At 43.7% G+C, this 13,832-nt stretch overlaps 1 protein-coding gene across 1 annotated transcript in view; it reads left to right on the forward strand.

Moving 5' to 3' along the window:
- Positions 1 to 13,832, forward strand: part of PIK3C2G (phosphatidylinositol-4-phosphate 3-kinase catalytic subunit type 2 gamma) — a 296,240-nt gene that overhangs the window by 203,640 nt on the left and 78,768 nt on the right. Inside the window, exon 25 of the mRNA XM_075897746.2 lies at positions 5,281 to 5,437. Within this exon, the coding sequence (XP_075753861.2) occupies positions 5,281 to 5,437 (157 nt within the window). The remainder of the gene's footprint in view (positions 1 to 5,280; positions 5,438 to 13,832) is intronic.

Raw genomic sequence — 13,832 nt, forward strand, 5'->3', positions numbered from 1 at the left:
ATTGTCCAAAACCTAGGATGTGTATGTGGGTGGCTAGACAGATGAAGCAATTGATTTTAAACTAGTAAAAGTTCTGTGTGATTTCTCAGGTTCATTCTTTTCAGCCTTCATAGCCACTGAACTGTATCTATAGTTTAATTGTTTGAATCTTTATTTGACCGGATTCTCAGTACTTTGTTTGTGGCGTGCGTAGAACAAACTTTCCCCTTACAACACAATGGGAATTTTAGTTTGAATCGGGGAAAAGGTCACTTGCTGTTTGTCTCATGTGCTCCGATTACTAAATCAAGAAGGAAGTTGAGACATCTTTCTGACTAGAAACATGTTCCATACCGTGGGATTCAGAATGGGGAAAGCTGGAATTTTGCTAGCCTTATAAACTTTATTATCAGCTTATTTCAGATGTTTCATGCCAATGGTCAGTAAACCCTAGGGATCTGACTATTCTGCAGCTTTAGGGATGAAGCAAGTTTCCAACCAATGATAAGGCCCTAGTAAATATTCTTAACTTTAACTTGAGTTTGTTTTTAAGCATGCTGAGCTATCCAATAATGTGAGACTTATTTGCTTCCCTGCCTCCCAAACTGTCTTAGCCTCTGGAGGGAAACTAAAAAGCATTCCCATGAAAATTTGGAAGAACTGACAGCAATACATGATGATATTCATGACCGGATTTGCATTTCCTGGAATTAATTGAATAAACCTTAGGTCACAGCCATAGCAAAATGTAACTCCTGAAATCCCAGTACTATATAAAAGCCTATTTGCCCTGAGTGTGTGCATTCCCTTCGTTGTTGAAACACTTCCATTATAAGGAACTAGAGGAGTCAGTAAGCCCACCAGGGCACAACCTGCAGTGAAGAGAGGGGGCAATTTCATTGATTTTGCTTATATGCTATGGGGTACAAGGTCCAAGCAAAGTTGCATCAACATTTCCCAGAGTTTTACACTTGTAGGATAGAGGGCATACTATGGCGTGAATGTCTTCCTTTTCATGCTCCCTTAGAACAAAGACTTGTGTGCCCTTACTAAATGGAGGCATAGTCAAGGCCAAATCTCCTACTTATTATGTTGCCTCACAAGTGCAGTGCAAACACAGAAGATAAAAAGTGACTCTGTAGCAGGTTGGGAGGCGGGGAAAGCTAAATAATTCTCTCTTAAATCCATGCAATTCCACTGATTTCATTGAAGGAGCACAGGCTTAATGGAGACCTGGATTTTGACTTGTGAGGCCCCGTTGGTGCACATGTTGATGGTGATACAGAGTCCTTGCTCTTTGAGCTCCCTGTGGTGGTGACATGTTATGACTTATTTATGATCTGTTTGAGAAATATTGAAAGCATGTGCCTTCTCTTTGGAGGAACATGTTGTATTAAGGTTATGAATGGTTCATGTATCACTGTGGGCCAGGGTTTGTATGCAGCTGTGGAGGAGAGGTTTGTGGAGGAGGGTTGGTTTTAGCTCCCCTAGGAACTAAAAACAGAGAGTGTTGATTTGAAGTGACTTCTGGTGTAAAATGGCTGCATTTAAATTGACTTAGAACCTCCATTCTAATCCAGCAAATGCTAAGTCCCCAACTCTTGTGAAAGGTTTGGAAAGACTCTGCCCTCCCAGGGGCCCATGGGAGCTGATGAGTAACTCGTGATATTTAAGTGTGTGTGTTAAATCTGTCTTTTGTTTTCTCTGATATGCTTTTACCTTAAGAATCAAAGTGCTTCCTTAGAACAAGCTGTGCGGTAACTTGTAATTGCTGGTAATACACCGTCCATAGTCCTTGGAGAGAAAGCAAGGTACAGAGGCTGCCTGTGAGGCAAACTGACTTGGTGTTAATATCAGAATACAGAACAGGGAACTGTGACACTTTAAAGACCCTGACAGGAGAAGAGAGATGTGGGTCTCATCCAAGAGACATGACATTGGGGAGCCAGAAACCTTAAATGGGGGATCACAGAAGGTGAAAACAAATTCAATTGCCTTGAAACTGTGGCTTCTAGTGAGTGCTGGTTTGGGGTGGGTTGGTTTGTTTGTTTTTTAGTTAAATGCCATGATGTATGTTTCTAGCAGTGCACATCAAGGAAGAAAGAGCTGCTGGGCAAACAAACACATGTTTATGTATGGTAGCATTAGACAGTGTACTCACACAGATAAGCCTCTTCTCATGCTTCTTCCGCTTTATTTCCTGCTATGTGTTTAAATATATGGAGAGAGAGAGAGAGGCATAAGTGAGGGTTTGTTTGTTTTTTTTAAGTTCTGGAACACACATTATCTTTTCCTTATTTGGACTGAAACAGAAGTCACCATTTGTTGCTGATGTTATAAACTTGCACATGTTTGATGAGCTGACAAAGTACAGTTTACAATTTGCAATTTTGGAGTCATTTATGGGGCACCTTTTCCCCCTATTTTCAAATAGGGCTTCTGAAAAGCAGCAGGCAGAAAGAGACACGTGCAGAAATTGTCCCTTGTTGATGCATTTTACACAGCCTTTAAAAACCTTGTATCATTGCAAATTGCTTTTTTAAAGAGATCTCAATAAGATGTCCTCTGTTTCTGGATGACTTTTTTCCTCTCCTGTGTTATTTTCATATTGCTATTTCTTTAAAATTGGGAGGCGCTTCTTTTGTGAGCTTCTAGCTTCATTAAATTCCTGCATCTCTGGAGTTTCAGCATCTGGTTACCATGGAAGAGAGAGTCTGTGATGTCAGAAGAGCTTGAGAAAAGCCTGGCTTAAATATTCCAATAGAAATCAATTATCTACATCATATTTTTCAGATGACTGTAAGAGGAAAGGTCCAACACTTTAGAAGGGAGACTTGAAGGAAATTGAGAAATTTAAGAAACTTTATCAATGGTTTCAGAATTTCTTGCAACATAGCTAATGCTGCAAATAATATAAGAGCTGTCAAATACCAGACAGGGCTCGAATAAAGCCTACAAAAATAGCTTAATGCTAGCAGCCACTGTACCAAACTGTGTCTTCCACTAAAAAGCTCTGTTACTCACAGTTTCTGATTTCAGCTCAAATAACCATGATGTTGATTTAACATGAGAGATTTGACCTTGCTTTAGAATATCTGTGCTTTCACAGAATATCTTATTTCTTGGTGTAGATTGATACAAATCTCAAAATTCAAATATAGATTCCAAACATCACAGCGCTCCAGGGGGCTTTACATCTGGAGGTTTGAATAGGCATCTTATAAGGAGAGGACTCTGCAGCAAATCTGAGGTTTGGTTTTTGAACACCAAAAAAGATGGAGGAGCATTGAAAAGCAGAGTTTGGAACTGGCCCCATCTCCAGTCTTAGGTGAAATTCATCTGTTTTGCAGGCCTGGCTCTGTGATTGTCTCCCAGGCTGACTTCACTGAGTGTTGTCTGTTCACATGTTCTTCAGCAATAATATAGGAATATTTAGAGATTAATATCAAAGAGGAGTAGTTGTGTTAAACAGGGGAGCTTTTGTCTCTAAGAAAAGCTTAATGATGGATTAAAGGCTGGGCCTGAAAAAAATTGTTTACTGAGATCCATAATAGATGTGATTTTTATAATTTGTCACTGAGATGTATAAACTCCAGAGAGCGAGTGAGAGAGATCACAAACCAATGCAATAACAAAAGGCAACAGTGATGTTCTCAAACAGCTTCCTACACAGCACAGAAAAGATTGGAAAGATGAACAATTAACATCGATGAAGTTACACAAAAAATTGATTTGGCCTTAGCAAACGAGGTTATTTCCAGGTGTACTTTGTGGCCAACATTTAAAGGCAGAGGATGGATTTGTAGGAAGGATGCTTTAATCCAGAGACTGTGGGAAAGGGAGGCAGTTAGGGCATTAGGAAGGCTGACTGTCTTGTCTAGAGTAAATTCCCAAGCCCCAACATGAGCATCCAATGCAACCCAACTTCATCACTGCAGTCAAACAAAGAGCCTGTGTCTACAAGAGTTGAAGGAGACTAACAATGAGTTGGGGGATACTGAGAGAGAAAATTTTTCATGGGGAAGATGTTCAGATCACTTGTGGGGATGACTCAGCAAGTAGAATGGGGTCAGACTCCTCTTGAGTGAATTTTTAACTAAGGAGGCCCCCACACTGAAAAAATTGCATCTGGAGTTCAAATCTCCCAGATATTGGGGAATACATGGATTCTGAATGTTGACTGAGGCTTACCTCTAGCTCAGGGTTAAATCTCATCCGCTGTGTATATTACTTGGCTCAGTTGTGTTCACGTATACCTGCATACACAGTTATGGGGAACAAAATCCTGTAGTGGTTCTCTCTCTGCTGGAGTAGCAGTGTATCTGACTAATATTGAAGCTCAAGCTCTCAAGAGAGAGAATTTTTAGTCTGTCTGGCTAATTCACTTTCTTTTGCAATACCACAGCATAGCTCCAAATCCACAAGTTATTAAAAAAGCAAGACTTGGGCCCAGATTCTGCTGGCAATTTACATCAGTCTAAATCTGGAGTCACTGGATAGAAGCCAATGCATATCTTGTTGTATTCTGGTGCAACTGAAGTCAGAACCAGACCTTCACAGCTGTGTATTCAAAAGCAGAACTGCACCCTAGATTTTTTGGGGGGGAGGGAGGTGGAGGATTTTGTGTATTTTAAATACATTTCTTGTGGGGTAGTGAGTTATATTTATATCCCACTCTGTTCAAGTACAGATTTAAATATTTCAGTACCAGGAGAGAATATGCTTCAAGATCAAAAACATTATGCTCAGGCAGGGAGTCAGGAAACTAAAGCAGTCAAAATTAAAAATAAATTTAAAAAAATCATGTTCAGTTGTTAACCTCCCCAAATTGCTGCATAACCATTTGCACTAAGAAGTTCTCACCTAGGGTATGTCTACACTAGCTCGTTATTTGAGCTAGGTAGGCAAATTAGGCAACCGGAGTGGCAAATGAAGCCTGGGATTGAAATATCCCAGGCTTTATTTGCATCTTCCCGTCCGGCCGCCATTTTTAAATCCCCCTTGGTTTGAACGAACTGCCCGCGGCTACACGCAGCAGTTTAAAGTTAATCTGAACTAAATCCTTAGTTCGGATTAACTGTTACTCCCCATGGAAGCCGCGGGCATACCCCTAGAGACCTATGTCTGCCAGAATTAGTCAACATCACTGAATGTTCTGGTATGATGTTACCCACTTTGCAGAAAGGGAGGGCAGAAATAACGAGAGAGGAAATACTAGGAAAACAAATATTAGCAGGGAGTTTAAAAAATTAATGGTCAGATAGGAGTTGCCATTTTTCATTGTATTTTGTTTTTTTCAAGGGACCGAGCTCCTTTTATCTTCACTTCAGAGATGGAGTATTTCATTACAGAAGGCGGAAAAAACCAACAGCGATTCCAAGAGTTTGTGGAGCTTTGCTGTCGAGCTTATAATATAGTCAGGAAGCACAGCCAATTGCTCTTGAACCTTCTGGAGATGGTAAGGAGGACAGGGATGTAACACCCGCCCCTTCCCCACAACTGTCCCCCTCCCCGCAAAAAAAACCCCAGTTTCCTGTTGTTTTCTTTTTCCCTTATAGCTAGGCTTGGAAGAATTAAATTTTTTATTGGTAAATTTAGTTCATTTGTGATAGAAAGACATTTACATGAATGCAAAATAAGAAAAATGCTGCTTCAAAAGTTACTAGCATTTGACTTAAGGGCCTTTACTTTGTATATTTTGACATCTGCCTTTTTCCATATAAGAAATTTTCCTGCCGGAAGACAGAGGAATGTCATCACGTCACTCTATGTCCCACTATCCCCTCAGCCTCCCTGCCTCCTCATTCCCTCCCCTCGCCTGGTGACATGGGGCGGGAGCCACGTGCCCTCCCCACTCAAGGGGGGCCACAAGCTGCGTGCTCTCTCCTCTGCGGGGGGGGGGCCATGAGGCCTCCTCCCTCCCTGGTGCTCCACGGGGGCCTGGAGCTGCACACCCTTCCCCCTCATGGGGGCCCAGGAGCCATGCATCCTCCTCCCTCCTACTGTGGAGGAGCCAGGGGCCATGCAACTGTGAACATGTAAATCGATAAAAGTTGAAAAAAATGCTTAAAATTAAGCATCAATATTATCACTCAAAATTGCAAAATAATCAAGCTCTGCCAAGTCTCTAGTACTGTGATTTAGAGTATTGTCCAGTTTCCAGGAATATCCCAGAATGTATTTTTTTCACACCAATGTTAGTGACTTCATTTAGGGTGTGTCTAGACTACCTAGTTTTGTCGACAAAAGTGGACTTTTGTCGACAAAACAATACCAGCGTCTACACTACCGCGGAGTTCTGTCGACATAACGTCGACAGAACTCCGCGGTTTTGTCGACGCTGGTATACCTCATTTTACGAGGCAAAACATCTTCTGTCGACAGAGTTCTGTCGACAGAAGGTGTTATTGCCTGTAACACTGCGTCCAGACTACGGAGTTCTGTCGACAAAGCGGCTTGCTTTGTCGACAGAACTCCATGTGTCTGGACGCTCTTTGTCGACGGAAGTTTTGTCGACAGTATCTGTCGACAAAACTTCCGTCGACAAAACGCGGTAGTCTAGACGTACCCTTAGAGTGCCACCTTTGTGCCTGTAAAACATCGGTGTATTTTCTCTCTTGAGAGAACTGATTGTGGGTTTGCTCATATTAAAGTTTTACCCTATTTTTTTTCCCAATATTGGAATGTTTGTCTAAAATTTCAACCAATTAGAGAACAAGCCAAAAATTATCTTTTGTGAATATTTCACCTGATCTTAATTCCAGGTCTTCAAATAGCCATTTGCTAACTGTTTGGAATTAAAGAAGTGAACCAATTAAACTAAACTCACAGAATGCATTATGTTTGAACACCCTATGGTGATTGGTCTATGACCGTGCAGTGATTATAGCATTTTGGGAGCCACAGTTGTAGAAGCCTGTCATGCTTTTGTTACTAGGATAAATACAGTAAGGAAAGAAGGCTACATGAGGACTTCATAGAAGAACTGGTTAGAGAGGACAGGCTTGGTTTGAATGGTTGAATTTAAACTAACTGGAAAAATAGATCTGCCACTTGGGTCCTTCTTTTCAAAAGAATCAACTTTAAAAAAATTAAGGGGATTACTTAGGGAAGTGGACTAGACTGAAGAATTCAAGGATCTGAATGTGAAAGTGGCAATTAGTTTCTGAAACTTTGACTTAAAGTATCTGAAGCCTGCATCCCAAATAAGGGAAGAAAATTCATAGGGAAGGGATGCAGACCAAGCTGGAAGAACAAGCATCATAAACAGGTGATTAAGAGAAAGCAGAAAGCCTGCAAGAAATGGAAGATATGAGGGGTCAGCCAGGAGCACGACCTTTTGGAAGTCAGAAAGTATAGGATTAAAGTGAGAACTGACAAAAGCCAAGTACAACTGTATTTTTCAAAGGGAATTAAAACCAATAGTAAATGGTTCTATTACCATATAAATAAGAAAACAAGTGGGACTGCTAAACACTGAGGATGACGTGGACATTAAAGATGACCTAGGCATGGCCCAACACCTAAACAAATACTAAACAAATATAAATTGGAAATAACAAAGGAGTTGAAAGATCTGGATGTATCAGTTAATTGCAGGATGACTATGTGCCACCAATGTGATGCAGCCATGAAAAAGGGCTAATGTGGTCCTAGAACACACCAGGTAGATATTTCCAGTAGAGACAGGGAAGTGTTACCAGTCCCTTGTATAATGTTACTGTGACTACGTCTAGGCTGCAGCACTTTTCCAGGAAACCCAGAAAAGCAATGCCACGTCCCAGGAACACGTCCACTTTTTCAAAAAAAAAAATTGAAAAAGCAGACACGCTCTTTCACCATCCCTGTAAACCTCATTCTACAAGAAATAAGGGATGTGTCGAAAGAGCAGGTTTTTCCAAAATGTGGTGCTCTGTAGATGCACCAAATTTCGGAAAAGCCTCTTTCAACAGAAAAGTGGAAAAAGATACACAAATTGAATTCACAATGTGCTCATCTTTTTCTAACTTAGCTTTGTAGTCTAGACTTAGGCTGAGGCAAGGAGGGGCGATGTGAGACATTTATCGATTTATGTTTGTAAGCACCTTCAGCTCTGCAGATGAGAGATTATGCAGTAAATCCCAAATCAAAGGCTGGCACTTAGTGGATGTGCCATTGTATGAGCCTCCAATGTGATGGCTTATGTGGTTAGGGCCAAGGGCAGCAGGTTTGTATAATTTTTCGTGGTTCCCCATTAGCCACACCCCCTGACCCCGGTTAACCATGCCCCTGACCCCGATTAACTACACGCCCTGACACCCGTTAACCAGGCCTCTGGAGGTAACACGCTCAGGGCAAGATGGACACAATACCAGAAGTAAAAGGTGTCATGTCACCCCTCTCGAAGGACTTTTCCCACCAGCCTCCTACCAACAGAGATTAGTTTGGCCCCCACCAAACCCCCCTCATGCAACTATCCTGCAATTGCATTAACCCAATGTGTGTGACATTAACTCAGGGGCAGAGAGGCTGGGGGAAGTGTTCCCTCTAAGGCTATGTCTACACTCGCGGCTTCTTGTGCAAGTACAGTCGTTCTTGCACAAGAACCCACAGAGCAGCCACACTGCCCGCCTGCTCTTGCGCAAGAAAATGTACAGTACGGCGTGGTAAGAGAGGGTGTTTTGCGCAAGAGCTACGCTCTTTTCTAACAGGTGTAAGCTCTCTTGCGCAAGAGGGCAGTGTGGATGCTAGGCAGAGATTTCTTGCGCAAGAAACCCCTATGGCTAAAATGGCCATTGGAACGTTCTTGCTCAAGAAAGCATCCACACTGCCATGGATGCTCTTGCGCAAAAGCACAGCTTACACATGGCAGTGTGGGCGTGTTCTTGCGCAAGAAGCCGCCAGCGTAGACATAGCCTAACAGTTTCCTCCCATGAGCAGAATGAATTTTGTGTTGTGCACCAGTACGGAGTTCATGTGGCTTGTTTGGATGTACCACTGTAGCACCCAAGTTATTAATAAATATTTTATAAACCTTTACCTTCTCTCTGCTGCCATGTCTCCTCTCCTTGCTCCATCAGCTCCCCTGGTGCCTGCCTCCCCCAAATCCTCACCCTCCTCTGCTGTCCTGACTCCTGCCCTTCTCACTGCCCTCAGCCCTCCCGTCCACCAGTCTTTCTCTCCCCCCTGTGCCCACTCCTTCAGTAGCCCCATTCTGATCACGTGAGCTACCCCTCCTCATCCCCTCTCCTAACACCTCCCTCCACACACCTGCCCTGCCTCTCTCCTCTGGTGCTGGTCCCTCTCCTGCAAGTGTCTGCCCTTCTGCTTCACCCCCAGAATCTCCTGGCACCTGCTCCTTCCCTTAGCCCTGCACCCCCCTTCCCTCACTGCCCCTGTCCCCTTTTCCCTCTTTTTCCCTAATGCCCACCCCCTCACCACTCTCTTCCCTCATTCCCCTCATGCTCCTCTGTGCCCTCACACATGACTTGCTCCATTCCCACCTTTCTCATTCCCACCCCCTCTTTCAAGCCTTCTCCCAGCACCTCCTCCTCCCCCCAACCCCCAATGCCCTTACCCTCTCCTCTCCCAGCATCACCCTTTCCCCTCTCCCACTGTCACCTCCCCTCCTGCCCTTTTCCTCATTGTCTGCACTTGGCCCACTGGCATTTGTCTGTCCTCCACCCTGTCCCTTGGTGCCTTCCCCTTTCTTCCCCCTTCCCCTCCCCCTCCACACAAGCCCCTTCCTCTCCAACCTCTTCCCCCTAGTTTTCCCCCTTCTCCTCCCTCTCCCTTCCCCAACCTTCTGCCTTCCACTTTGCGGGGCCAGAGTCTGCATTCAGGCCCCAGAAGTCCACGGACTCCGAACCCGGAGCTAGGTCATGTGGCGCAACGCCACGCCTAGAAGTTTTAAAGTCCCAGGCCGTGACGTCACGTCACACCTGGGTGTCTCCCCGCTCACCTGTAAATGCTGCGCATGGCAGCAGCAGCCGGCAGCATGCGCCGCAACGGAGAGATGGACTGAAATCTGTGCATGGCAGGGACGGTCTGGGGCCGGAGTGGGAGGATGCGCGGGGGGGACCGGCAGTGGGGAGGGCAGGGCCCACTCCAGGCAGGGCCGGGGGAGAGACCCAGCTCCAAATATTGGTGGAGCAGGACCCCCGGCTCTGAATATTGCTGGAGCATAGGCACCGCTCCATATAACTTGCTGCCCATGGTTAGGGCCTGTGATGATGTCGCTTGTATAGAAGTGTGGACAGAGTTGGCTCTGGAGTTGATTGCAGGGGTAGGTTCCTGTCTGAGTATGATGGAGGTGGGCTGTATAGTTGATGGAAAGAATTTTATTTGAAGTTAGGGGGTTATCTGTAGATAAGGATTGGCCTGTCCCTGCCTTCCCCCTCCCACCCCCGCTCTCCCCCAGGCCTGTGAGAGTTAGGGATCATTTTCCAGGATAGGTTGTAGATTGTTAATGATGCACTGGAGGGCTTTAAGCACTAAAATCCGGTGCCAACTCTGTCCACGCATCTATACAAGTGACATCACAGGACCTAACCACATAAGCCACCACATTAGAGGCTCATATAACTGCACATCCTTTGATGTGATCTCTATGCCATCACATGTCAGCAATGTGTCTCTGCTATGTATATTGGCCAAATCGGACAGTCTCTGTGACAAAATATAAATGGACACCAATCAGATATTTGAAATGATGACACAGAAACCTGTTGGGAAACATTTTAACTTCGACTTGCCCAGGCACTCACTAATGGATCTAAAGGTGACAAAACTATTACAAAGCAATTTAAACAACGAGCTGGAGAAAGAAGCTGCAGAACTTGCCTTCATTTGTAAATTTGATACCTTTAATCAAGGCTTGACCAAAGCCCTGACCTGGATGGGCTGCTACATTCAACACTCTAATGACATCAAAAGCTAAGTATCGGGCACTTATAGCCCAGTCTATTAGCCTCATTTAGCACGGACACTCTAATTGACAAGATTTTTTTCCCCCTTCTCTTTCCCTCCCCATCCCCCTTTTCTGCTATTTTTTTTTTTACCTCTGACTCCTTACATCATTCATCTGAAGGAAGTGGGTTGTGTTTTTGTTTATATTGTCGGTACACATCCACACACTTCCTCAATATTGATGCTGCACATTAGAAATTTCAACTCGCCCAAAAGAAAATTGAACCTGCCCAAGGTTAGATGATGACAAAGGGAAAACTGTTTGGGTGTGTCTAAACTACACCCCTATATTGGCAGAGGAATGTAAATTAGACACATTGAAAGTGCAGATGAAGATTTAAATATCCTGCGCTTCGTTTGCACAATCGCATCATGGCGCTGTTTCAAACAAGCACCATGTTGAAACTGAAACTGCGGTTAAATGCATTTTTTTCGACAACAAGGTGCTTTTTCAATGTGGTTTCAGTTTTGACGTGGCGCTTGTTCGAAACAGCGCCACGATGCGATTATGCAACTAAAGCGCGGGATATGTAAAGCTCTACTTCATTTGCTCTTTCGAAACATCTAATTTACATCCCTCTGCCAACAGAGGGGTGTAGTTTAGACGTAGCCTTTAAGGATAATTTTTAGAAAATGAAATAGACTATGGGGAAGATCTCCTTTTGGCTTACTTTAATGCAGAATACCAGATGACAGCAGGAAGGGAAAGACTAACGATCTCATATTTATTTCATGCAGGAAAAAAAGCAATTTCAAATTTCCATGATGGAAAGCTTTGTGCAGATCTGCAAATCTGCCTCTTGTCTCCATCTCTCTATCTGAGTTCCGCTTTTTGGGATGACTATATAAGGTTGGGTTTTTTTTTTTAAAGTCCAATTTGCAGTTATATAAGGCCAATTTCAAAATGTGCCATGTTTGATAGGGGTTGTAAACTCTCTCTGCTTTGACTGGTAACTAAGTGCTAGTGGCTTCCAGCAAATTGTGATTCTGCACCACCCAAGATGTTTTGGCCCAGTATGGAGATAATGCTATATTCTCATGGTGGAGAGCAGCATGTTTTCCGATATCAGCAGTACCAGCGTATGCTCCTGAGCATGAGGGAAGAAATAAGCCATGAAGTTCCCATCACTCTGAAAAGTAGAAACATCTGTGAGAGGCCCAGGAGCCTTGCTGGCAGAGGTCAGCACGTAAAAGTCTGTAGTTCATCAGCTTTCCTTGCCTTAAAGCAACAATGTGAATTGTAACAGAACGTTTCTGTGAGCTATGAACAGCATTTAACTAGTTTAAAATCATGGAAAAATCAATTACAATCTTAAGAGTTTTCTAGATAGACATTTTTATCACAGCTCTATATAGTGCAGGGTTAGCCTCTGGCAGGCCGATGGCACTTTAGTTACCTGCGTGTTCACAAGTATGGCCGTGTGCAGCTCCCATTGGTCAGGAATGGCGATCTGCAGCCAACAGGAGCTTCAAAGCGGCTCTACTTGTGGACATGGTGATAAATAAAGTACCAGCTGCCTGCCAAGAGCTAACCCTGGCAGACCATATCCAGCCCGCAGGCCGCTTATTGCTCCTCCGCCCCTCCCCCCCCCCCACACCTACCTCCGGTATAATAGATTCTCCAATGAAACATAACAAATTAGCTCTCTGTTAAAATGTGAGTAAGAAATAGAGTCCTTACTGAGAGACAGGTGTATAGATTAATTGCCACTGAGTCACTCTGTGTACTTGGGCAAATCACTTCACCTCTCCATGCCTCAGAAATACTAATAGGGGATATTGAAACTTGCTCATCTTGGTGATGGACTTGAGATCTGTGTGAAAAATGCTGTGTCAGTTTAATTCACTATTTCATGAAGAAATAGGCCTAAAACATAGCTCTGGATCTGAATGCCATCCAAACGTAGGTCCATCCTTACAGCTGGCCCTTCACTTCCTTTTCAGTGTAAGCAGATCCAAACATTACTATACTTTGGGGCATCAGAAATCCAGGTCCAAATGTTTGTGGCTCAGACTTCTCTCTAGTTACATCAGCTATCTAAAAGACTTGTGAGGGCAAAGTACTGTAGTCCATGCAGGCTGGATGTCCAAACACATGTGCACTTGGGGTTGGAAAATACCCAAAGTTTGTCTGATCAGTCTCTACCACCAGTGTGTTGAGAACACTCTTTGTCCCCTGATACAAGAGGAAAGAAAACTACACAAAGCAGGAATGCTGGAGGTACTGGATGATCCTCAAAGAACCAGGCTGCCTGGGAGGAATAGTAACCAATAACACTGAGAAGCCAGTCCTATCCACAGAGCCCTTTGCTTTCCCAGCACTTGGGTGGTTCTTCCTCATATTTGCAGCGTAGGGAGTCCAAGGCATGTCACTTGCATCTGGCATAATGTAGTTAGGGCACCAAACTGCCCTAACTAGAAGTGATCTGGATTCTGTTTCAACATTTAAGAGTGTCTGGTAGTGTGACATTGTGACCGTAGTTATCCCAGCTGCAAATGGGGATATTTGTACCTACAATCCTTTGTAAACTGCTTGAAGATGTATGGATAAATAAGACTGTGTATATGTAAATGCAAATTATTATTATTTTGTGCCTTGCACCATTGTTAAGAAAGATGAACTCAAACTAGAACAGGTGCAGTGAAGGGCTCCTAGGATGACCAGGGAAATGGAGGGCCTACCTTGGAACTAGAGACTGGAAGATCTTGGCTTCTTTAACCCAGCAAATCAAAGACTGTGAGGGGATGTGGTTGGGCTCTAGAACTATGTCATGGGATAAAAACCAAAAAGGAAGAAGAGCTATTTGAGCTAAATGATAATGTTTGCATAATAACAGATGGACATAAACTGGGCATGAGTAAATTTAGGCTGGAAGTTAAAAGGATGTTTTATAGCCATTGGAGGA

The sequence above is a fragment of the Pelodiscus sinensis genome, chromosome 1 (genome assembly GCF_052426305.1).
Source record: "Pelodiscus sinensis isolate ZL-2025 chromosome 1, ASM5242630v1, whole genome shotgun sequence".
Taxonomy (NCBI): Eukaryota; Metazoa; Chordata; order Testudines; family Trionychidae; genus Pelodiscus; species Pelodiscus sinensis.